This window comes from Sabethes cyaneus, chromosome 3, assembly GCF_943734655.1.
Source record: "Sabethes cyaneus chromosome 3, idSabCyanKW18_F2, whole genome shotgun sequence".
Classification (NCBI taxonomy): domain Eukaryota; kingdom Metazoa; phylum Arthropoda; class Insecta; order Diptera; family Culicidae; genus Sabethes; species Sabethes cyaneus.
This window is the reverse complement of record NC_071355.1, coordinates 49,280,617-49,307,667: the sequence shown is the minus strand read 5'-3', so window position 1 is coordinate 49,307,667 and position 27,051 is coordinate 49,280,617. Positions and strand designations below refer to the sequence as shown.

Below are 27,051 nucleotides of genomic sequence, written 5' to 3'. Positions count from 1 at the left end.
CACGATGGCTCGACCAGGTCGAAAGCGCTTTGCGACTTCTGAGACGACTAGGAAATTGGCGACGAGTGGCCCAAGACCGAGTTGAATGGAGACGAGTGCTTGAAACAGCACAAGCCACCCCGGCTCTATGCTGCTGAAGAAGAAGAAGAAGGGCGGGACATGTTGTGAGAATGCCGGACAACAACCCCGCAAAAATGGCTTTCGCCTCGAATCCGGTTGGTACCAGACGCAGAGGTGCGCAGCGTGCCCGATGGTTAGACCAAATGCAGCAGGATCTGGAAAGTGTGGGACAGTCAAGAAATTGGAGACGCACAGTCATGAACCGAGCTAGTTGGCGAAACATTATATTGTAGGTCTAATCCTGAGGGACAGCGAGCCAGGATAAGTAAATAAGTATGTGTACTCATTCGAAGAAGTAAGCTATTTGATTAGGTACTCACCCAGTTCTTGTCGTCTGAGCTGGCGCAATTTTTGTGAGCGTTGGCGCAAAACCACGAAGAATAGCATGTTTAAGTTCAGAAACTTCTGATACTGGTACTTTGTTCATGCCGCATGGCGTGCCTGTAATCGTCGGGACAGTTACCGTGACGGCAATAGCTTCTCGTTTAGTGAATTCTGTAATCGAAAAAGGGAACTTTCTTTACTGGTGCTGTTACAAGATACTATAGCTGCACGTTGCCACCCATCCGACTTTAAGCGAAAAGGATACTTTCTATAATAGATACGTTTTACAAGCCTTGATAGTAGCAGCATTGAGTTGCACCTGGCGGCGAATCGCTGAAACTTCGCTGGAGTTCAGTTTGCTAGTTGGCACTATGGCGTTTTCGTTACAGACCGAACAAGGCTCTTATATTATTTGAGGTAAAGCTAGCACCGCTAAGCTTCGGTTGTTTCAGCTGACGAACAGAAGCCCAGTACATTTCAATGAATTCGTAGATTTTAGTCGAAGTAGCAATTCGCCGATGTTCCTTATCACTTCGCGATAAAATACCGATGTATATCAGTCGTGTGTAAAGAAACCAGGCTACACCGTATCCATTGCCGCTTGTTTTGGGCAAAATCTCGTCGATCCTGTTGGCCGATGGAAAGGCCCAATCACGTGGCCTTAGGTCGCTCTGTCATTTTACTACGTTGCACTAGTAGGAATCCACCCGACTGTGAATCAGTCTCGAAGAGACTAAAGGTTCTAGACTAAAGGGAATGGCTGTTTTCTAGATTCAAGACTTCGTCTAACTAATGTTTAACAATGTGAGCACGGTGCATATCACGCGCCAATACTTAGCTATAACTAACATATTTATGTGCTCAATAAAATATGTTGTGCCCTAGATGCATAACTATCGGATCAAACATTTGACAAAATGATCGACGATCAGCCTAACTTTCATGAATGTCATCATCTTCCGCGCAAATCAGGTACCGGTTGTTTGTTACTTGTGAGCTTTTTTGCCTTTTTATTGGATTTTTTTGTTTGTTTTCATTTTTTTGCAATTTTAAATTGTAATAAATTATTATATTTGCAAAGAATAAACGCCTATTAGCTCCGAACTTACACCATATTTATGCGACACTAGTAGTTGCGTTGATACCTGTTGAAATAGATTAAATGGTAGCTGTTGGTTTTTTTTTGTATAAGATTATTATTAACTCCAGTTTTACTATCTGTTCTAATACATGTATCATCATAATCATTGTTTTTTACGTTACTCGTCTATAGGTATAGTTTCTATGTGTTATATAATGGTTATAGGGAAACTACATGAAAAATCCACCATTTTAAAATATAAATTAAGGGAAAAACGATAAGCGCGAGCGCAAGTATATAAAAATATTCTTTTCTCTGCTATGTTTCCTGTTGTATGGGTATATCGATTAATTCAATAAGTTCTGCTTTGATCAATGCGGGAGGCTTCGAAAGGTTAGCTGACTACTAGTTTACATATCGTTCCAGTTCTCAGTAAATATGTGTTTTTACGATTTTGTAAATCATGCTTTGGTTTTGGTTTTTTTTTTCGATTCTTTTTATCAAGAAAACTGCGTTACACCTAGTAAACTGTCTCGTTTTATAGGAGTATAAACCGGAAATTCATTGAATATTTCTTACTCTGCCAATTTGAAAATCCTTTTTGATTTTGTTTTGAATATTAAATATGAGTTTGTCATAAAATTCGAACAAAATATCTAGCTATGTTTTTGTTTTTTTTTTCTTTACCTGTCTAGTTTATGATTCAGTAACAGTTGCAATTACTTCACACAAACAAGTGATATTTTTATTGCAGAATGTATCTTTAAAATATATTCAGTTGATAGCACTCTAGCGATATATAAGGCGAAATAATTTTATAAGTGCAATATTTTATCTCGCAGCATCATGTGTGGGGCTCAACTATTTATACATATTTGTGTTAAAAACGTAATCTTATTTGTGATAAATTTGACACGCCAAGTAGATATTTGATTACTTTACATATTCCAAAAAAAAAACAAAAAAAAAAAAAACAAATCAAATCGAATTTGATATTTTTTAACTATCATTTCATAATCGAATACGACTTATCGTAATTGATATTTTCAACTATTTAGGGCCCCACACAAAACCCTATACTTTGATACTATAATAAGAAACAAAATCCGCTAATGAAAATTAGATATATTTACAAAAAATTCGACTTAATCGAATGTGTTTCCTTCCTTCAAATCATGCTATAAAACAACTCTGAACAAGTAATTCAATTTCTTCGTTCGTCCCTCATGGAATCTATTTTTTATCGTGTGTCATCGAAATTTCTAATGAAACTGTAAAACAATTTTGCGTCGACGCAAATTTTAGTTGGTAGCATCAAAACAAACAAAGTTAGAAACTAATCACTAAAGTTTAGATTTTAGGTAATTTGTGAGCCACCACGAGCGGATTTTCGCGCTCGAGAATCTTCTTCCCATTCAATTTGAAATCGTACGAACAGTTGTGTGCCTCGGCATACCGGTGCTGGGCGCAGAATATTTTCTCACAATGACACTTCATGATCATGATGACACCCAGCTTGCGGTTGCACTGCGCGCAACGCAGCTTTTTCGATTTCAGTGGCTCGGCCGGTTGATGGTGAATGGCTGTGTTTCTCTGCGGAGATGTTTGCTCAACTAGGGGGGGAACTCGAACCTTAAGCGGAGGTAGTTCTGTAACGTCTAAATCGTCTAATTTAGTACTAACAGTTGGTTCCCCACCATCGATATGGTGTATTGTGGAGAGGTGGCTCGCGCCACCGTCAGTGAGCAGATCGTCTGCCTCTGGAAAGCTTAACTGAGTTTTTAGTAGTAATTCTTCCTGCTGCATTAGGTCAGGTAATAGCAAACTAGGATTGTTTGGTTTTTGCAACATTTTTGAGGAATTGTTCGCGTTTCGACTACTGCCGCCGATGTTGATATACTCGGCACTATCAAAGATATCACTGGTATCGATTTCGACAAAGTCGTCAAAAAAGGAATCTATATTAAAAAGGCTTTCGTCCGATGGGAAATAGTAGTTAGCGGCGGAATTTGAGTTGTTAAACGGAGATGAGGTATTATTGAATGGAGAATAACCGTGCAATGTCCGATTTCGATGGTTTAGATCGTTCAGTGATGGCATTCTATTACTGCCACCACTAGCACTATGACTACAACCACTTTGCTGACTACTGTTGGTTTGCGTGCTATTGGTAATGTTACTGCTGCTACTGCAATTGCCATGTTGGTGGATGTTCCCGCCGGAACAGCTCAGCCTGGAAAACCTATACTCAAAATCCGTGAAACTGTCGTCAACCAAATTTGAGCCACTCTCGTTACTACTGTTCAAGTCGGAATCTGCAATACTATCTAAATTACTAATACCCGGCAACAACTGTCCTGCACCCTGTTGACACCGTAAAATATCACTCGCGTCTCCATTCTTCATCGAAAATCCTTTATAACGGTTTAGGTTTTCATAACTCCTAACATACGCAACATGATCGTTGCTTCTATGCTTCAACAGCGGTGACATCTCAGCGTTGTCACCGGTTCCAGTCTTCTTTTTGGTGGTGGCGTTCACACATTCCAGCTCGGAGGTCGAGCTGGACAAGCCCGCATCGTTTAGATTGGTATAACCCCTTCGGTATTGCGATGGGATTGCATCCAAACGAGACAACTGCGGTACTAGATTGCAATTAGTCCCTCCAAAGTTGTTCAACAGTGTTGGACTGCTGCCGAACGTTTTACGGAATTCGTTCAAATCGATTGACTTGGACTTGTTGGCCTGGTTTTTATAGATCAGATCCGATATGCTAAACAAGTCATCCTCATCAGACGAGATTGATAGATCGCTATGAATGAATCCGTTGGACGTTCTCGGATTGGAGACCAGCTCCTCTTCCTTTTGTTTATCGCCATTCCTGGATCCACCCAGAAAATTATTTACAGAATCATTCGAAACAGCATTCCAGTGGTTGATTTCCAAATTCGAAACTGCCGGCAGTCTGAAAATGGATCCTGCGCCACCGCTGCTATTGTTACTATTGCTACTGCTATTGCTACTACTGCTACTGCTACCATTATTATCACTAGCATCCTTCTCTATCAGTCCGTTGTTGATGAACTTGAGTTCCAGCTCGTTGATCCCAAGATCGGAGTGGTGATGGTGATGTCCTATACCACCATAATGTGGAGCCCAGGTACCACTATTGGGGGCTCCACTGGCTATGCTGCCACCGATCGCAGTGGCCGCCGCAGTAGCAGCTGCAGCCGCCGCCGGCGGTGGATGCTCGTACAACTGCAGTAAGGAACTAGATGCTAGTTTGGTCTTTTCGCTGTTGGCTTTCGTCATGCCACCGGGAGCCAACGAAGTGGCGTTCTCCGGCATACCAGCGGTGTCGGGGTTTTGCAGCTTGGCAATGGAATTGAAATTTTTCGGCGATTCTCCACGCAGCGCAACGGTTTCCAGCTGGGGATAGGAGCTGTGGAACGATTCTACCGGCGAGTCTTCGCGAATCAGCAACTTCGGGAGCTCGTAGGTACTGTTGTCTGCAAAAAAACAATGGAAAATAAAAAAGTTTTATTAAAGTGAAGGTGTGTTTAGGAATTGTTGGTTAATGACATTGCATTATTTAGTTTTCATTTAATCAGATGAAAAACCATAGCTTCTAAAGCTTACTAAAAACGTTTTTTTTTTTGTTTTTTTTTTTTTTTTTTTTGTTAGATTATAGTCACTTTAACAGCTTATGTCATTCGTGACTTCTGCGGGGTTGGGATTTGAACCCGGGTCCTCGGCGTGAGAGGCGTGAATGCTAACCACTACGCCGGGACTGACCCCTAAAAACGGTTTTAATAGTCTAAAAAATATTTAGTAAATATCCCGCTTCGGTTCAAACCCCGTTCGGTCAAATGCTCCACTCGCCTAGTTGATGGAAACGACTCCAAAGATCCCTGCATAATGCGCTGGAAGTTTTCTATGACGCCAAGGAAGGTTTCTGTTAATACCAAGGGCCATACTTTAACGTCTACTGCCATCCTATCATTCTTGTCGCCTTTATGGATTGTTTAAGTATTCTACAGACCGCCTAAATCTTGCGCCATAGGCTTATACATAGATAGCCTACTAACCTAAGGTAAGTTAGGTGAGGCGAGTTCATAATCGCCTCTACTTCAGCTCGAAATGTTGCCATGTCTTCACGAGTCAACTTTGTTTCTTTTACGGCTTCATTGAGGATACTTCATTGTTTTCACTACAAACTCCCAGATGCCTTCAAAGTGCGGGTTTCTACGAGACATGAAGTGTCACGGGGGCTTAGTTTGTTTGGTCGCAATTACTTTTGAAGGTCATACTAGACATGGCTTTTAATAATACACCTCCGAATCAGGCAGGAGTCATTGTCTGCGGTCACCAATGAGCCTAGGCCGAAAATGTCGTCAATTACCCCGAACTCTTCGATTTTCTGCCCATAATGTCCAAGCCATCACCAAAGCAGACGAATTGACTAGATTTGTTGAAGATCGTGCCTCGCGTGTTGATATCCGGTCGGTTCATAATACTTTGTAGAGCTATGTTGAACATCATCATCTTGGCAAAAACTTCTACCGTATCCTTAACTAGTCAGATTAGCTTCGCAAAAAAACCGTTCTCGTCCATGATTTACCATAGCTTTTTGCATTCAATAGTACCATATGCAGCTTTAGGAACAGAAGGCGCATGGGGTTGTTTCTGGTATGTTCGCTTGGCAGTTGCACGTTCCGTCTGCATCGCGATGATCTATTCCGATTAGTCCAGTTCAAATTTTCATAGCTTGTTGATTTACTATGGTGGCAACTTCCGAGGTCTGCGCCATCAACCCGCATCCCAGCGGAAAACCATCCTGCACAGAACTTTTTAGAGTTCCACTCGATGGCGATGATCGGCCACCGTTAATATAGAGACAACACGTCATTTTGAGAGCTGGGAAACGGCTGGATAATGCGCAAAACAAACCCCATAGTGGTTCTCAGCCTCTTATCCAGCAACTCCTATCCCTACCTCCTCGTGGTACCAGCCGGGATACGAGCAACCTTAGTGGAGATCTGGTAACTAATCCCGGTGGAAACTAATGTCGTATACTGACAGGGAAGGGGGAATCGTCGTCCTCGTGCGTCAGTGTGGGACGCTAAACAGTACTGTCATGATGGTCCATTCGGTACCGTCGCCCTTCACGGTACAATCTGGAACGGTTACCGGAGGTTGCTACTGAGTACGCGCTGTGTCTTGAGGCTGTGTTGCCGGGTGAGGAAGAGCTAAACAAAGGCCCTCCCCCATTCGAGCACTGCAGGGAATGTGTTAAAGCGGCCGTAAACGGCGCAGCGGAAGGTGCCATTGGGTTCGCTGAGAGGAATCGACGTAATGACTGGTTCGCCGAGGAATGCCAGAGGATGTTAAATGAGAAGAATGCAGCACGGGCGTCGGTACTGCAGCAGGAGACCCGTCAATAGAGGAACGATATATTTAGACAGAAACGAAAACAGCAAACCCAGTTTGTCCGAGATAAGAAGCGCCGCCTGAAAGAAATGGAGTGCGACGACATGGAACAGCTGTATCGTTCTCAGGAAACGCGTAAATTCTACAAGAAACTGAACGTGTCACGAAGCGAAACATGGCAAGTTAAAGACGGAGGGAAGTTGTCGGATGAACGCGAGGTGATCGAAAGGCGGAAGCACCACTACAATGAGCACGTGAATGGCGCGAAGACGAAATACCAAGAGAGCAGGGCGAATGACTACCTCAGTAAAGCGGATGATGGTGATGTGCCAACCCTCACAATAGGTGAAGTGATCAAAGCCATCAAGCAGCTCAAAAACAACAAGGCAGCTGAAAAAGATGGCATCGCAGCGTAATTTATCAAGATGGGCCCGGATACGTTAGGATACGCTACATGTCTGTATTGGCTGATAGCCGGAATCTGGGAAACAGAAAAGCTACCGGAGTAGTGGAAGGAGGGAGAAATACGCCCAATATACAAGAAGGGCGACAAGTTGGAATGTGAGAATTATCGAGCGATTACCATTCTCAACACCATCTATGAAGTGTTTTCTCAGATCATCTTTCGTTGTCTATCACCGCCAGCAAGTACATTCGTGGGAAGTACCAAATCTTCGGCCTAAATCTTTCTGCTGCGACAGGTCCTCCAAAAGTGTAGCATTTCAAGGCCGCATATGATACTGTCGACCGTGAAGAACTCTGGAAAATTATGGACGAAAACGGCTTTCCCGACAAGACTGATTAAGACCACGATGGATGGTGTACGGTGCTGCGTGATGATTTCGGGCGCGCTATCAAGCCCGTTTGAAACACGCAGGAGACTTCGACAAGTCGATGGTATTTCCTGTCTCCTGTTCAACATCGCGTTAGAAGGTGCTACGAAACGTGCGGGGTACGACCTTCCATAAATCTAACCAATTTATCTGTTTCGCTGACGACGTGGGTATTGTCGGAAGAACATTTCTGCCGGTTGCTGACCAGTATACCAAACTGAAACGTCAAGCAGAGAAGGTTGAATTGGTGGTGCATACGTCTAAAACCAAGTACCTGTCAGCAGGAGCAACCGAGCGCGATCGTGCTCGAATAGGCAATAGTGTGGTAGTCGAACGGGACGAGTTCGAGGTGGTGGACGAATTTGTATACCTCGGGTCGTTGATAACGTCGTATAACTGCAGCAGAGAAATACGCAGACGCATTCTTGGCGGAAGTCGTGCTTACTACGGACTCCACGAAACCCTAAGGTCTGGTAAGCTTCACGTGGACAACGTGGACAATGTTCACGGGAGGAATTGAAAGCATTAGCCGTTTTTGATGTATGTGAGAACGGTGTATGGACGAGAAGTTTAATGAACCACGAGCTGGCGCAACTCTTCGACGAAATCCAGAAAGAAGGGTACAATGGGCGAGACATGTTGTGGGAAACCTGGATAACCCCGCAAAAATGAGTTTCGCCTCGAATCCGGTTGGTACCAGCTGCAGAGGTGCGCAGCGTGGACGATGGTTAGACCAAGTGGATCATGACCTGAAAAGTGTGGGACAGTCGAGAAACTTGAGACGGACAGCCATGAACCGATTTAGTTGGCGGAATTATTATTGTGGAAGTCAAATCCTGACGGACATCGCTCCAGGATAAGTAAGTACGCCTTTATAAGCCGCTCCTAACATGAAGACCAGACGCTCAAAAGCTCGAAATGAAGGCTCTCATTGCTAGATTTGGAGCGCTGGAACAATCATATGTAACGACTCTTAATTCTGTCGTTAAACACAAGGTTTTGAAAGCTGCGGTGGCAAAAAGCAATGTTCTAGTTTATCGCAATATTCCTCCATATGTCCAAGGGCTAGATATTCTTCCATGAACTCCGTTTAGTGTCCCGCTTCTTTGGATTACTAGAAAGACATGATAGGAAGTTCCCCAATCGTCGGTTAGCATTTTCTTTCGTGTCCCCTAGAGAATTCTTTCGTTCACTGAAAAGTATATCCGCTGTATAGCGGCCATATTGGCTAAGACTGTGAGTTGTCTCGAAATGTCTTTCTACAGTTTTCTGTTGTATTTATCGTTAAATTTTGATCATCGTGGGTAGTATTCAAAGCCTCTCAGTGAGCCCCAAGGTACGACACTGTTTCAACACGCCAGTCATCGTATGTTCGAATCTCGACTGAGAGAAACTGTTAGAGTCAATACATTAGCCCTGATTTTTATATCGACGTCAGCAGGATCATCAAATGTCGAATGTACAAGTTCAATCGCCGGATGTAGGGCACATAGCTGTATTTCAATACCTCCAGTCTTCAATAAACAAAGTTTTACTAACGGAACTCTAACAACTGGACTTGGCATATATTATTAAAAAGTTCGTGGGCTTCGGTATAAAGCGAAGTCTGTTAGAAAAGTATCCGATCTTACTTTATTTTACTCGAAAACCTGATAGAATTATGAAGGCTTGCACGGTTAAGCTTCGTGCGTATAGAAGCTTTTTTTCGTCTGTCAATAGTATTATCAATCGGTAGCAAACAGCGTATGAGTGAAATGTGGGACTGTCGTTGGTTTTTTAATGTATGGAAAATGACCGACCAGAGCAACACCATCTCAACTTTTGGCAAAAACTAAATACAGTCAAGTGTAAAATATTCTGAATATTCAAATGGCATTCGGTAACGATAACGATCACCAGGCTTCATTCTCGGTTTTTTGCTTAGTAGATGCTCATTTGACTGCAACGCCTCAACGAAACAGAATTCGAAAAAGATTTTATAAAGATATCGTCTTAGTAGAAAATGTTCCCTAGGAGTTTCTACCGCTATAATAGGAATTTAGTCACCTAACCAAAATGAATTTTTTGAGAAGTTCATTCCGATTTCGTTATATAGTAAATCAATTGTTGACTTTGTGCATATCGTATGAATTTGTTTCTCGAATCATACATACCATCGGAAGTAGACTTGTACAGCGTCCGAAAAGTTTTGTCCAGTGCACCGGTGTTTGCAGCCTTATCAAAGGCCAGTTCCGCCGAAGCGAAACCTGCATCCTTGTTGAACATACTTTCCGCCAGTAGATTCGTACAGTCCCCGACTCCCGTCGTGGTAGTCGCCGTTGCCGTCTTCATTCGGTGGTTGGTCATCGTAACGTCATAATCCCGAATGAACTCGTCGATATTCTTGAGCGAGCTATTGTCCAATAGTTTGGCGGACGCGTGATGGTGCGCCTTTTTGGACACCATTTTGTTCAGAGCGTCATGCGAAATAGTTCGCAGCTTGGATGGAGTATACTTGAGTAGTTCGATAATATCATGAAGCGACGCGGAGGATAGTTGATGCTGCGATTGGCTGTTGTAGGCATTTCGGCTGCTGCCGGTGGGGTCCGAATCTGTACGGTTCAAAATCCCGTTCGAGTGAAATGACAACGAACGTTCGAGCCTGCTCGAATCGTGAACGGTCATATCATGGGCGGATACGTTTAGATTCTTAGCACTGATGGTTTTGAAGGAACGATTGCGCTGGAGATTCTCACGGATCTGTGAGTGGCGGTCCAGTTCCGCCTGGCGGGAGATAGCCGTATGAAAGTTCTGATAGGATGTGATATGCGGCAGAAACGGATCCCTCCGGGATGGTGCAGCGTTCGTAGTAGCTTGCGACCTTGGTCTCGGGTGATGGGGGACGGCAGAACCTATCGGACCAGCCGAAAAGGTGGGACGAGTGATGGGCATTCTTTCTTCCTTGAGGATTACCTCTTTGTCCAGTTGAGCGGCGATTGGCGCAGTAGCTAATTTCAGTTTTTTCATGTTCAGCTTAGTTTTGATTTGGGTTAGTTTCTGCAATAAAAAACAATAACTAAAATTGATTTGTTTCCGATGCTAAGTTCAGTTACTAACCTCCGCAGTAATCTTATCATCTCGCTCTTTTTGAGTTTCACGTTCTAACTCCTCGCTGTCGATATCACCATTACTTTGATGACCAACAACGCGCGATATTTTGATATTGTCCGATACTTTTTCTGCGCGAACTTTCATCAAACGGTGAATGTTTTTCCTATTTACTAACAATTTTAGTCCAGGTGTTTTGAAGTTAGCTGCATCTTGCCTGTAAAAAGAAATTTAAAAATGGTGATGATGAGCAACATAACAATTGTTTACCGTAAACCCATTAGCCCATAGTAAAAAAGTTACAAAACACTAATTGCAACTGATTTCACTAGCGTTTTTAACGCAACAACAAATCGATAGAACTTTTCCAATCGAAAGTTGCAAACACATCCAGGGAAAGTAATTACTAGTCATAAAAAAATCAATGTCAGATAAATAGGGTCATTACCAAGTGCCTGATCACGTGGGAGCGGTAATTACCCGCCCACGTTTCAGCTTTGGTACACTTTTGTTAATGTCGTTTGTAACTGCCGTTTTTTAAAGGATTTTGAATTTTGAACAGTACGAAAAAATACGACCAATTTCATTATTGCTATGCTAGAAACAGCACTGAAATTGGAATGCTCTACTTAGGGCTGCATAAAAGAATTAGGGCGCGGGCGGCACAAGGAGGGGAAAAAATGTAAGCATGGACGGTGAAGCGCGGAATCGTTTATCACACACATTCCACAGTCGTCTATGCAATAAACGAAGCGAGTATACATGAACTGGGGAGCACAATAAAATCAATTAACAGATCACGTAACACACAGGCGGAGGTTGATTTGATATCTCAAAGAGCCACTTGGCATATTGCACATACATTCTCAGACGTACTGCGAAAGCATATGAAAGAAAAGTTGTTTGACTGTACCAACTGTGTTTGTCACTGACGTGACGATGGAACAGAGCGGCGACACTGCAAGAGTGATATTTGAATTCAAAATTGAAACAATTCTGAGTATGTGTATCCTGCCACTGGCTGCTGATAGCTAGTGGAGCCGAGTTGAGAGCAATATCTCACATGACGATGACGAAAACCATTGATTTAGTCGTCTGCCTCTTAAGACTTGTTGTTCTACGATTTTTGCAAAGCAGTCACTGTTCAATGCTGCTAGTCGTTCATGATATATACATAATGCACATGTTGCTATTTTTAGGTGACCTGACTAAAACGATTGCTAGTGGATATGGCACAAAACAATAGTGCAAGAAAACCCAATATACTGCCAAATACAGGATGCATAATTGACACCAGTGTTCTAGTGACACTAGTGCCAAGTTCACATAAAAGCAACCAAATGCAAAAATCTGCCTTTCAATATAAGTATGTACTAAATTCCCTTCCTAGACAACCTAAGTCTAACTTGATAACTCTGGACAACTGCACATTGTTTTTAAAAGAAAATAAGTGGGTCACTCACGAAACACTTCTCAAGTTCATCTGACAAAATCCTTAAAATTGTGATACTTTTCCAGTAAAAACTGCTGACAGCAAAACGGTCAAAGTCACACAAAGGCATATGCGTCATTGAATGAATGCACTGCCAATGGCGCAGGGAATGATTCATCCTGTCCGTATATTGTCAACAGCGAACTGCGCGTATAGCAGAAAATTGCGTTGTCGTATTGCTTGTATTTGAGTGCGTAAAAGTAGTGCTAAACTAAAGCACTGAGCATACTAACGAATAGTACAAACGATAGTACAGATGATAATTTGCAATTCTCTGAGCTAGTGGAACATAATTAAACATATGCCCCAAATTGTAATAGGGTATGTTTTTGCTTCGTCGTAATTGCCTATTCCCGTCCTATCCAACACAAATTATTAAAAATATCAGCATTTTTATTACACAGAATGCAAAACTAGTTATTCCCTAATAGTTTAGTTTGTTGTCTGTCATACGCGATCAATCAAAGTGAGTTGAGATCTATTTAAATGCTTTTTATCATTAAAGAAGTCCTACCAGGCAAATTTCCTACGTTTTGTCGTGCGACGAAGGAGAAAATGTCGACTAATCGTTTTAATTTCCGTCATTCATACATGAAAATAACTCACGCAAGGCATTGTCGTTATTCTACAGCCAGGAAAACTTGCCTGACCTGCAGAAATTTTGCAGAATAACATTTGCCATTCCGTCCTACACAGATACATGTGCGTTAGCTTCGTAAACATTGTTGTGATTTTTGGTTCGGACGATGAAAAATTTTGATGGACGGAATTTAAAACGGTACGACGAATTTAAGACATAAAGTCAGTTGCGTAATTTCAATAATATGCTTTAATAATCGGTTTTCAGTGATTTTAAAGTTCACGGATCGGAAGGTAAGTGCGTTTTAGTCAAATCAGCACAAGAACTTTTGGAGTATTTATTATATCCCGCCATCAATTGATGAAAATTAGAGTGGCTTTACTTACTACGACGGGAATTAGAAATAAACCCTAAGTAAAAATAATTTGTTTTTCTTTACGACGTTCTGAATAATAACGATAAGAATAGTCGCTGATTTTGCTCCGTCACGTCACATGCATAAATATCCCTTCCGTGCAAGACATCAGTTCCGAACAAACTCGCAAAGAATCTTCGACCTGTTGGGACGGGGAGTTTCTGCCAGTTTTGTGCAAAAAATACGTGTAAACTTCCATGACGCCTTTTCCAACCAATCAGGATGCGAGGATTTCTAGTTGGACAATGCTTCATTATTTTTAGTTCTTCAATAGTGTACGCTTACGAAATAATAGCGTTCTTCATTCGGGCCAACTCTTAGAAGATGTTCCGTTCGATTGGTGCAAAAATATTGCAAATCGATCGGGAAACTGCTAAATTATTAGCGTTCAAAACCTGACCGCTTTTCTAGAGAGATTTTTTGGAATGATACACTATCTAGCCAAACCTTGCCGTATGACGTAGTCCTACGTCAACACACAAAGGAAAAACAAAAGAAATTTATTTCCCTGGGAAAAGCCGTAATTTTTTGTGAACGAAACTCAATGGTTTTTAAAGATCAATAAAGAATGATGCAACATTTTCGAGATTTTTATAAATATTTAATAAGGCAAGCAATCACATGTATTCTATCTAAGTGAAGATGTCATGGATCAAGAGACTCTAAGTTTGTATACTTTGTTGTGTAACAGCAGGTATCAGGATTTGTAGCTCGAGCGGCACGTTTCTCACAGTTGTGTGGAAGATTTGTGCTTTGTTATGTACCTTTCTACTCGCTCCAGGTTGAACCACAAATTCAGTATAAATAGTGCAGGCAAGTGGGGAAGAAGAATCGCTAGCCCACCACAAGGAGACTCATTCCTGATGTGACAAAGGAGAACATTCCTGTCGCTTAATTAGCATCTGATAGTCGAAGAATATTAGACTGAAACATCCGGTCTAAAAAAATATTTTAACACAGTCATAATTTTACCGAAAATAATCAGCAAATATCATAAATAGCATACAAAGTCAGTTGACTCAGAAAGGCGGAGCAGTCAATATTTCCTAAAAGCAATCTAGCCAGGAACGCAACTTGAGTGTTGGCACGTCTTCTTTCCAGAGTTTTCAAATTGAGTGAAGGGCAGTGCTCCTCATACGACGGAAGGTTTTTTTGGATCGTGCCATTGAAGACTGAGCAATGTATACAGTAGGAAATTTTTCACAGATCCGAATTCCAAAACAGACCTTACAAGTGCATAGCACAAAGACTGAAAACAGTACGGGTTTGGAACTCCTTAGCGATTATAAAAATAGATCCGAGTTGCTTATTGGCTCTGGAGATAACGTCGTTGCAGTGTACACGGAAAGTTAGCTTATAGGTTTATTTTTACGGTGAAAGGAGATGGCGAAGCATTTAGAGATGCTGACGGAAAGCATGTTACTAGAGCAACAATCTTCAAATTTATCCACAAGGCGTTGCAGTTTAATGCAGTCGTAGTCCATTTTATTTACCTTGAAGATTTTTACATCGTCAGCATAAAAAGACCGACAGCCAGGTGACAGGAGAGCTGACAGTCCATTTATGAAAAGAGAAAAAAGCAGTGGTGGCACCACTGTGGTCCAAGATTGCTCCCCTGTGGTACACCAGAGTTTTTGCAGCACGAGTTAGAAAACTCGGACACGATCTTCACACTCAGCTTACGGTGCGTTAGGTACGAGTGTAGCCACTAGTAGAACGATGCGGAAACTACAGCCTAACAAGGAGGGTGCCGTGATCCACCCGGTCGAACGCTGCTTTCAGGTCCGTCTACACTGTGTAAATTTGCACTCCTTCATTCATGTTGGACAGGTAGAACGAGACGGTATCGACGAGATCCGCTTTCGATTCATCACTCGACCCACTCGCACGTTGAGGCTTTCTGTTCCTGGTGCCGGTGGAGTTGTTGAAGAGATTCTCGTCCCACTGTTGTTCAGTTCACCGTAGCCTACCGACTTTCATCAGATGTACGATGGAAATCTCTCCCAGCAGTGCCTGTAGCTCGTGATTCATACGCCTCTACCACTCTCCGCTTTCAGTTTGTACTCCGTAACTTCCGCTCGAACAGGGCAAGGGCACTTATGTCCTTTATGGGTAGCGTCACAGCCTCAAGTTCATTGAGAACTACCGTTTTAATGAAGCTTTTGCACATTGTCAGCTTTATACGGCGGCGTAAGCATCTTGATCGTAGTGTTTTGCGAAGCGTAAAGTAGGTCCAATTTCGCGTCTGAATGCGCCGCTGGAACTCCTTACTAGTGTTGTTATCCACGGTCACCAACGATCCTAAATACTCGAACTCGTCTACCACTTTCAGTTCGTCCATGTCAGCAGTTATACAGTCCAGAAAAGGAGCGCGTTTATCTCCTCTGAGCCTCTTCCTTTTATGTATTTGACCTTCGACGCATTTATTTTTAGCCCAATTCTGCTAGATCTCGCTTTCAGTCTGACGTAGATTGCCTGTGGAACAAAGTTTCTGGCTATGACATCAAAGTCTTTTGCGAAGCCTAGAAGTTGGAAATCGTGCTTCTCGTTTCAATGCTCGTTCGTCGGATAACCCGTTTAAGAGCGATGTTGAATAGCATGCAGGATAAGTCGTCATCTTGTCTCAACCTTCAAAACATATTACTTGATCCAATGTAGCACTTATCAGTGACGTCAGTTTGTCCGGAAAACCGTGTTTGTGCATAATATGTCATAGCTGGTTTTTTTACGAGTAGGGAAGTGGGGTTAGGTATCCCACTAAGACCCTACTCGCATCTCCAGTCTCAATCCCCCCTGGCACCACGTTATTGGCATTACTTCAGGGAGAGCCTATTGTGCCTAACGCACTCTCTTAAAAAACTACTGGACTATAGTAGTTAGGCTGCTTATTCGGTGTTGGTCGGCTCTCCAGCGGTTTTGTAGCTCAAGTACAATCTGGGCAGCAGCCGCATTGTCCGCTCCCCAGACGTCCTAGGTGGAACACATTCTTTGGACTAAGTTATCCGGAGTAGTGTCCTTTCCGCTCACTGCCATCGATCACTTGTGCAGATACTGTCTAAAACAACCATGCCCTGACAGAATCTGTGTCAGGTGGAAGTTGACTTCGCCGTGGCTCTTGTTGACCCACCCGGATAGTTCCGGGATAAGTCGGTGTGTTCACCGGCCTTTTGTGGAATTAGACCATGTCAGCTGCTATGTGGTCATCGAGGCCGATCTTGTGGTACTCCATATGCCCCTAGTTCCACGTTGGTTGAAGCACTCTACGTCCTTGCTGATGATGATGCCAATAGGCATCATACCCGCTAAGACGCAGATTGCGTCATGTGAAACTGTGCGATACGAACTACCACATGAGACGATAGGTGCTTTCCAGCTTGGTGAGATAGCTTCTGGTACCTAACGCCGATGACAACACCGGCCCGCCATACCTGAGTATGGACTGGACCACGTTGGCTAATAGCCTTCGCTTGTTGCCATATACCGCAGAGCTATTAGACATCATACGAGACAATGCCGAAATAGCCGTGGAAGCCTTCTTGCAGGCATAGTAGACGTGGCTCCCGAACTTGAGCTTGTCGTCGACCATGACTCCCAGGAGTTTTAAGGACCGCGTTGACGAAATAGTGCAGTCCCCGATGCTGAAATTTGCTTGCTGCACCGACTTGCGGTTGTTCACTACAATAACCTCCGTTTTATGATCCTTTTAATAATGCTTATACAGTGGGCAGCCGTCAACTCAACTTCTCTCATAGATTCACCGTAGACTTTCAAGGTGATGTCGTCCGCAAAGCCGACAATCACCACCCCTACCGGGAACTTTAGCTTCAACATCTCGTCATGCATGACGTTCCACAACACCGGGCCCAGTATGGAACCTTGTGGAACTCCTGCGGTGATTGGAACGCACTTCTGACCCGTGTCCTCCGTGTTGTGGCATAGCACACGATTCGGGAAATCATTTTCCAGAATCCTGTACAGCGACACCGGCACTTGGACGTTCCGAAGCGAGTTGGCTATGGAGTCCCAGCTAGCGCTATTAAACGCATTTTTCACGTCGAATGTGACAACTGTGCAATAGCGGATACCTGTCCTCTTGCGCTGGATTGCCACCTCGGCTGTCTTAGTGACAGACAAGATGGCATCCACCGTAGATTTGCCTTTTCGGAAGCCGAATTGGTTGCTTGACAGGCTGTTTGTACCCTCAGTGTACTGTACGAGTCTGTTAAGGATAACCCTCTGCTTGCCGGCAGTATCGAGCAGACAGATCAGCCTATATGACGAGGGGACGCCCGGAGGTTTTCCCGGCTTCGGCAATAGGACCAGGTTCTGTCGCATCCATCTGTCCGGGAAGTTGCCAGCTTTCAGGCATCCACTCAATACTGCCCCGAAGAACTCGGGAGCCTCTAGAATAGCCACTTTAATGACCATATTCGGGATTCCGTCTGGCCCCGGTGCCTTGCTCACCTTTAGGGATTTAGCGATCTCAATGAGTTTCTCGTTCGTAACCGTCACTTCCTCCCCGACCTCTAAACCGCCGTCACCCACGCTACTTTGGATATTCGGCTGGGAGGCCGACCATCCTACGTTATGGTCTGAGATACTGGAACGTCGACCGTGGATCGACTCAGCGACCTGGGACCAGGGCCTTGGCTGGATCATAGCTAACTTCGATCGACTGTATCGTATACTGCTTTGAAGTCAATGAAAACGTGATGCGTGGGCTCGTTGTACTTCTGACATTTCTGCAAGATCTGTCCGCTGGTAAAAATTTAAGAGCTCCCATGAGGCCTGCCTAATATTTCCTACGAAACCTTGTGTTATCGATGACAGCCGGCATAGCAGAATTTGGAAGAGTATTTTATTTTATGTGACATTTACTAGCGTATGCCGTGATAGCTGTAGTAATTGAGCCGATCACCCTTTTTGTAGATGGGACAAACAATTCTTTCCATCCATTCCTCCGTCAGCTTTTCCTCCACCCAAAACATAGAAATAATTCAGTGTAGACCGTTGCCAGCGTTTCTCGCCCATGTACATGGGTATGGGCATTAACTTCCGTTCCGCCTCCTTCTGCAACTTTGCCATGTATTTCATAAAAAAAACTAGTACAACCCGCTAAAATTCGTTTTGCTTAACTGAACCGTACGCCGCCTTGAAGTTCATGAATGAACTGTGAATCTAGAAGTTGAATTCCGGAATTTGTTGAAGATCTGTCGCAAAGTGAATATTTGGCCGTGTGAAAGTGTCCTTCTTCAAAATTGCACTAGTATTCGCCAATAAGTTTGCGGTAATGGCCTCAGCTGCTTCATAAACTATGGATGTGGGCAAGAATTTTGTATACAGGGTTGAAGAATGTCCATCAACCTCTATTCTGTTTTTATCTATGACTCCACAATGTTCAACAGTCAAAACCCACTAAAATAATGTTACTAACTCCTGGTACTTCGGTCATCAGATCATTCTTGTCATCACACATAATTGGAGTTGGCACGGTCCGATTTTCAATTCCGTTGCTTGTTTTGAAGACAATTCTCGTATCGTACCGATCAAAGCAAACTCTTTCCCTGCTCTGGCGTATCACTTTTGCAACTAACATGCAGTGAGCACTGGTTCGGTTCTTTAGTCTTTGTCTTATTGGTCCGAGTCGACGTTTGGTTCCCGGAAAGACGGCACGTCTATAAAATCTTCTTCAAAAGTACTTTTTTTGGTTTTTGATCTCTTTCCCTTTGTGTGGATGGATTTCTCAACTGCTGTATCAATTTTGCTCATTGGGATTAAGACGGAAAATTGCATTTTGTGTACAATGAATAAGAAAATAACAAGCCGGCTGCTATCAGATTCTGTACGGTCACTTCGTTCACTTTGTTGGCCTGACGTTCTGCCAGTTTGCCTTAAAATTCTTTTTGCTCCCAACAGTTTTTGAATTTTCTTGAGGTTTCATTTAACGAGGGCCAAATATTTCCTAATTGTGCAGATTTGTGGCATGTTGGGAGAGTTCTTGTGTTAGGACACCACGTGCACATTGCACGGAAACATACCACTCCGTGGCCTTTGTTCCGTAATGGCAGTATATCAAAGCGGCACGGCAATTGTGACAGCAGACGTTTTTCCAGACACTCGTTCACGTAAATATGCTAATTGACGGTTCTAGTTAAGCCATTGCAAATTAGTTTTTGTCACGCCCCGCCCCCCTTATAATTAAATAAATATTTGGAGAAGAAATATAAGTAAGTAGTTTGCAAATTTTAAAGTTTTGTTAGAATAGAATAGAAAGCTACGGTTCCTAATGAATTAAACTAGAATTTTTTTTCCGTTGGATACTCACCTAGAAAGCATGTCACTCATGTCGAACCAATTTTCATAGTCGGAAATGGTTACAACGCGCTTGGAGGAAATGGGCCCTCCTTTCATTCCCAGTACCAGCTTCAACCGAGAGCCATTCACCAGCGGGATATCCTTCATTTCCGTTGCATCGTTCAATTCTTTGTGGTTGTACAGCAGATGTTGCTGGTTAACCGGAATCCCTGCGAAATGGTGTTCAAATGTTAGTTTATTGATGACTTGAAACAAACGATTTTTATAACTGCAGTTTTTGGTTTGCATTCGTCCATTTAAATTTTAAACAACAATTTCTCTTACTCTGTTGAATTATATCCATAATAGAAAATATGAAATAGAACAGCTTAAATGAAGCCAATTAAGCTAACTCTTTTCTGGCTTATTTTTTCCCCACAGCTGCTTTACATTGAATGCGCACTTTCTCGCGAATCAGCCACACGCGCAAAAGTTTGACGTGGCTCGACCTTGACCAGTAACTTTTCATTAGTGTTTGTGTGCCATGATACAGCAAAACAGATTCATTATCGCAAAAATCACACAATATATGTCGGTTAGAGTAACACTTTTGATGAAAGAGGATCATAATTTTTGAACTGTCAGTTGCAATTAATTGCAATTAGTCAGCCGTAACATTTCAAAGCAGAAAGAATGTCTCACACACTGCTGCTGATTCCTGAAGTCTCACCGTGGTAAACTCTTCGGTGACTTCAAGGAACTGGTCAATTTCGGGTTATTTTCAGAACCATTACCACGAACAAAAACGGCTAATTTGCTACGTCCGGCGACAGACCGCTGCTGCTGGCTGGCTGGCTGGCGTCATGTGACGGAAAATAACTTTACGTACGTATGCATTTTGACTTGTTGCTATCGCTTCTTCGGACCGTGCCGGCCGTGGATGGTGATAAGTTCGTTTTTCTGTTTGCCTCGTCGGTAAATATTGCCAGGCAGTGATAATGGTCATCATAGCTGGCTGCAGCAACTGAAGTGAGTTATAAATGAGAGCATTTATTATTGGTAGTCTCCCGCAATCTGGTGAAAGTCAATAGGAGATTCGGGCTGGAATCCAGTACATATATTACGATTCGAATAAATATCATAAAACTATTTCTATTGAGTTTTTAACTTTAAACTTGCAAATTAGCAGATGAACGATTTTATCAGATTTGTCGGTCAGATTTCGATTGCAAAAATAATCAAAATCTAGACTAACCTTTTCCTTTCAAAACTATGTGATATGCTAGTTACGGTTGCACTCGAAACCATAACAAAAAACAAGATAATCTAAGCGAGTCTTAAGGTTCATGTAATAGTCATTCAATTTTGGATTTCAAAGGCAGTTTCTATGGTCAAAGCAATAATTCTGTTTATGACGATGCCCTTATTGCTTTCTTTCTGTCTATCAGAACGCAATGAATACATTTTCATGAAGAGAATAATCATTTCGCTTGCATGTAGCTTTGCATTTATTACTACTTGCTCGTTCGGTGGTTGTTAAACGTATCATATAAATGTTCAGAGTTGTTATTTATATAACCATGACAGTAAGTCAAAGCTGGCTTAAGTTTTCATAACAGCCATGCCAGCCATACCAACCAAGATTAAATCTTAAAACTACAGACTGTACGGTTAGGCTGATCACAAGGGTGAGAAGCACCATTCTGCGTCCTAGAAATCGTTATCCGGATCAGGAGCATTTGGAAACGCATCTTTATTTACAGGGTTAGCCCGTTTTTCCAGAAAGTTTGGAATAACTGGAACCATTTGTTACAGATTGAAAGACTCTCATCTAGCAGAATAGATAATGGCAGGGTTGAAGAGTCTGTTTATATTTCACAAACATCCTATCGGTGTTTTAACTGATCGGTTTGCGAGCGAATGAGACGTCCACTGTCCAGTAGAATCACTTGGCCTTGCCTTTCTTAATCGTTCAAAAAACTCACTCGGATATATTGTGCCAGTGAACCTCTGCGTAGATTAAATCGTAACAGTGCGAATCGACTTTCCTAGGAACAGATCAGCGGGTGGTTTTCCATCGGGAGCGTTCCGATTCAGTCTGTGTTGAGTGATACGTTAAGAGCAGAATCTGAAGTTCCTGGGAAGTAGCCTTGTGTTCTCCTTGACAAGCTTGTTAAGTCCCCTTTTGTGTGTGTAAACAAACTTTTTTGCTTGGCTATTCGATTGCGGATGGTACGGAGCAATCGCCAGGCGGCAGATTCCGTTTGTTTCATATTTCAGTAAACGAAGTTTTTAGCCAACACCTTCATGCACTCCTTCCTCGGATGTCTTCAAAATAGTTTACAGATAATGCGCTTGCGGAAATGTGCTAGAATAACGTCCCTGTTATTAAACATTATGCAATCTTGGATGATCTGCAGGTTGTTTGGTCGGGCGAACACTGGGATCCTGTTGCTGGCTTGCAGTCTGTGGCCAACCTTGTTTGATATGTGTGATTATCCCTTGTAGTAATGGATCACGATTCGTCTCCTTGATTATTTTTTCAAATGTGATTAGCAGAGCAGATGGAATCGTCAAGGATCGTCTTCATCCGGTCTTGAAGTCGGCCCGAACTGGAAGTCGTAGAATAGGAGCGTAAGTACTTAACGTTGAAAGCGATTTGCTATGTAAACTGTAATACCCTTTTTTGTTTCCGAAAATTTTCAGTAACGGCTTGTTGGCGTACGGATTTATCAACAATTCTATTTAGCTGGCGTCAGCAAACTTACACAGCGTGTGCGTTAAGGGCCAAACAGAATGCTGCGTCAACGCATCCGTCAGCGTCAATTTGACAGTAAACCCTTGGGAAAACTGTCAGAATAACGCTGACGGACGCGTTGACGCAGCATTCTGTTTGCTCCTTTAGCCTTCACTGCGCCATTCGTGGATCACAGTATTATTACTGCTCCCAAATTGTTCTTAGAAGCATCACCTGCAACGGTGATTTGTATATTGAGATCGTAATGTGTCAACAACAAATCGAAGAGGATAGTCTTGGAGCGATAGAATAGCCTCTGATTATCGGCGGTTTAATCCCAGCGTCTGTCCTACACTTTGTGGTCCGATTTTACTTATTTGTGTGTCAAGAAAAATTTGAAAAAGTTGTATATTGGGCAGTTATGGAACTTATTATTATCTACAAAATTGTTGAATTAAGTATTGCCCTATCTTCTGGATTTACGACGCACTCCCGGTTTACACCGAGTGCTACACAAAGAGCGCTCTAAGTGCATCAATAGGTGTGAACTGGAAGTGCACCGTAAATACAAAAGATAAAACAATATTTAATTTATTAATTTTATAGATAATAATTAGCTTTTTTAATGCCCAATAAAGAACTTATTTCAAACTTTGACAGAGGAAGACGATCAAATAAGTAAAATCGGTGCACAAAGAGCAAGACAGCCCTGCCCAGTGTGTATTGTCTTTTAGCAGACGCTCTAGAGGTGTTCGGAGTTCTTTCCTATACCGAGAATTGAACGTACATTGTGCTTTTCCGTGATCGCTTAAACAGATGTGGCATAATTTGTATTTATCCTTCACCTTGATGCGATCCTGCAGCGATAGTTTCGCGAAATCCTGGTGAAACCGTAGTTTGTGGTCCGTACATATGCAAACATTGCAGGGGTTTCTGGTTTTCTGTAGCGACGGTTGCTGGACGGATTATACATGCGACCGGACGTACAAGCAGAGCTCGGAGTGTGAGAACGAATTATTTTTTTTAGGATTTTTTGCGTGCTGGATTACTCTATTTGGTTACCAGACTGGTACTTCCGATAGTTAAGAAACAATTTCGTTGATAAAATCCGTAAAAAGTCTCAGGAGCGTTTCACTTTTACCACGTTTGAAGTACACCCAGTCGAGCTTGTAATCCGACGGCAACTTGTTAACCAATTCTTGCAAGAGCTTTGGATTATTAAAATGATCAGACCGTTTGGCTGCCTCCAGGTGGTCATACATGTATTTAACACTGCTTACGAAACAAAGGAAAATCTACAATTTCTACAAATTTGGTGGTTCTGTTTGTCACACTTTAATCATTAAGGTTTTAAGTAGTTTTTGAGGATTCCCAAAAAGCTTTCGCAGATGCTCTATCACTTCTCTTCTGGAACAAATTTCGGTAAAAGCAGGCAACCTTGCATTACTTTTTTCGCGAGTCCTTGTAAAGCGTCCCGTTTCGGATTATCGTTATTAGTATATGCTCGATGGTCGATGCTAGGCCGCAAACAACAAAGGCCGTTCTATAGAATTGCTATGAAGTGATTTCCCGCCCTCAATTTATGACGTTTAGATTTCAGTCCTAGAAAAATGGCGATGTGCCGGGGGTCTGTGTTGACGATCAACTTTTAACAGGATGCTGCGGCGACTTTCACGTGGAGTATACGTCTGACAAAGCGATATGCAAGAAAACGTGGCGATGAAATTTTAGTATGTCATTCCGTAATTACCAGCCTCGAGGATAACTACGCAAAATTAAAAGGCATCGACCTAGGGAAGTGCGGCATAAGTTACCGGCCTATTCGGACAGTACGCAGGACATTAACTGGGTTTCACTAGTGTTTTGGTACAGCGCCCAAGAAAACTTTGAAATCTGGATCAGAGTTTCTCTCTCAAAGGCTCGGATTTTCGTTATACCGATTGGATTAGTGTGTTGCATAGAATTTGTCGATCGTTTCGATTGTGAAAACGTTGAGATCCGGTTTGCGTGAAAGGTAAACTCGACCTCGTTTGGTGATACCATGATGGACAATGGTGTTGGCTTGAAATTTGCCTATGCCTATTTCGTCTTCGAAAGCAATGAAAACTACAACTTCTGTCTCTTGAGTTGTTAATTAACCAATTGTTTTTCTAGAAAATGATTGTAACGCGTAGTATAGCTGTAACTGGACCGTGAAACCATTTCTCGTTGTGTTATCTTTTTATTTTTATTTGTCCATTTGCCTTTTACGTTCTTCGCTATTAAAATATAGCCATGGTTGTCTTCGTAAATTATGAAGGATTAATCATTTTAAGATCCAAGAGAATTCCTTCCAACCATAAGCATTCCGAGACAGTAAAGGTGTACTGCTTTCGGTCAGCCCAGGAAACTGTGCAGTCAAAAACTTGAAACACGAATCCATTAACAGATTTTTGTTCTACAGCATCCTTCTTGGAGTGCTGTAGCTTCAAGTAGCGAACAATTCTTTTTAGTGACTGTCAGTGGAGGTCTGCGGGATTCTATTGATATCTGCCAAGGTATACTACGGAGTAAGTGATATCCGAATGAACACACAGCATGTTGCGTACATTCACTCCCCAGTGGTTCTCGATATGGTTGCTTCGTAGTGCATGTATCTTGAACGATTCGTCTTGATCAACAAAACAAACCACTAGACGCCAGACATCGTTTTGCTTCATGGAGTTTAGTTCTTCTTTTACAGATTGTAACCAGTTCCGTCCATTGGGGCTGCCAAAAATCTTATTATAGGAATCAGAGGGCGGGCATTCAGGCTCAAGTGAAGATCCATCACAAGCATCTGCGTCAGGAATCCTGCGAAATCGCCACAATAGATCAAATTGCTGGCCGCAGTGGAGAATGTACCCAATAGAGAAACAAAATCCTACGAAATTGTACAGCAGTAAAAATTCTGCTGGAGAATAGTTCTTTGTCCAGTTCTTTTGACCAGTTAAAGGTAAAAACGACACAGTTTACTTTTAAACAATATATGTATCTGGGAAAAGGTTGTATGGAGAAAACAGCATTGAATAAAATGTTGTTTAATCCAACGGAATAAAATAAATCTTTTCATGCATTGGAGAAAACCAGAAAACCACTCTCCGCGTATGTTGAACCAAAATGTTATTCACTTGATCAGCCAAACCTGCTTGTAAACAAACAAAAAGTTTAAACTTAAATGGCCAGCGCACCATCCCCTCACCAGGCAGCTAACTCTGGTTGAGAGCATTGCGCTTTGCGCCTATGCTGCTGCTGTCGAGATGGTCGAGTATTGACCGAAAAATGACTCGCTTGTGCGAATAGGTAGGAGGTGTTGTAAAGCAACGCCAAATAATGTGGGCCAAGTCGCAATTTTTGTTATTATCATCAATGGGTGAATAACAAACGGTGAAAACAACAAGGCACTTTGAAAACCCGTTGAACCAAGCGCCATAATGGGGAAGTAGAGATTAACGTACGTCGCGCCAGATTACGACGCAATGGCGCGATACTTTGAAAACCCCTACTGTTATGACTAATCGTAAATTAATTCGTAAATAATAGTCTAATAGGTTTACATAGGTACTTGGTGGCATAGTTAGCAAATGCATAATGCATTTTTTCCGTTACATAAGTAATAAAAATCTTACCTTCATATTTCTGTATTTTGGACTTGATGTACCCGACGGTGTCTCGATCACTAACAGTGACTTCGAACTCCGACCCAGTCAGTGTTTCCACGACAATTTCGTACGACGGATTCCACATTTTCACCGAAGCAGTCAGTCTCACTTACACTTCACTAACCGGTACAAAAGGGTCAGATGACCTTACTTCCGTGGAACAGATTAATTCTGTCGCCGCGCCGCTGAACGCGACAGCGAACACGCTATTCTTTAACCGTTGGTCTTCCTCTTTCGAGCAGTATTTTTTTTTTTTGAAACTTTTCTTCTCTTCGTTTGCACACTTTACTCTCACACACAGCTACGAGCAGATTTTTCAGCGAAGGAAAAGTGACACGAGTAAATTTTTTAATTGGCCACGAGTTTAGCTGCTCCTTGAAACTTTTGAAGGACAAAAAGGATTAAATTTTCCTTCTATTCTATGTGCTTGTTGCATCAAGGTTAAACATTAAACTATATTCTAGTGTATTTGTCCGTCATTGAATGAAGCAATACCAAAATTCCACATTTCTCTATTGCATATTAAATTATTCCAGCTGTTTCTTCAAAATGAGTCATGACTATTTCGGTGCATATCCGCACCTACATCAAAGAAAAATATTTCCTTGATTGAACCACTAGTGCGGGACTCACGGTAATCAGAAAAAATAATACCTACGATGTACGATGACAAGTAGGCAGGCGAATATGCGTTTTAATTTTCGTCGACCATCTTTCTTTTGCTGTGGACGGCAAAATTCGGAATGTCGAACTTGAAGCCACTCCAAAGCGGCACACAGTCACCTAGCGATCACACATCACGATTTCTATTTTCTCAGGAACGGTCCATCCGGATTCAGTTCCAGGAATTATTCCAGATGTTGGCACACTGATTAGTAAGGAAAGATGATGAAAATCTTTTCACTGCACGAGCACCATACGCAAACGACAATGACGATGACTCGCGCGGATTGCAGCAGCGAAAAACTTTTCTGACGT

The 27,051-nt window shown here is 42.4% G+C and overlaps 1 protein-coding gene across 1 annotated transcript; it reads right to left on the bottom strand.

Moving 5' to 3' along the window:
- Positions 1 to 1,081: 1,081 nt before the first annotated feature.
- Positions 1,082 to 27,051, bottom strand: LOC128742017 (uncharacterized). The gene is made up of 6 exons (XM_053838192.1): positions 26,732 to 27,051; positions 26,041 to 26,454; positions 19,688 to 19,886; positions 10,885 to 11,092; positions 9,942 to 10,824; positions 1,082 to 5,034 (listed from the first exon to the last, which is right to left on the bottom strand). Exons 2-6 carry the CDS (start codon positions 26,156 to 26,158, stop codon positions 2,876 to 2,878), a joined length of 3,567 nt encoding a protein of 1,188 aa, XP_053694167.1. The 5' UTR covers positions 26,159 to 26,454; positions 26,732 to 27,051; the 3' UTR covers positions 1,082 to 2,875.

Bases quoted from the DNA above. Each gene is read 5' to 3' on its own strand.
- LOC128742017 (XM_053838192.1), bottom strand. From the start codon at position 26,158: ATGTGGAATCCGTCGTACGAAATTGTCGTGGAAACACTGACTGGGTCG. The intron at 10,825-10,884 runs GTTAGTAACTGA...TTTTTATTGCAG, and splicing joins ATGATAAGATTACTGCGGAG to AAACTAACCCAAATCAAAAC. The intron at 5,035-9,941 runs GTATGTATGATT...GTTTTTTTGCAG, and splicing joins GTACAAGTCTACTTCCGATG to ACAACAGTACCTACGAGCTC.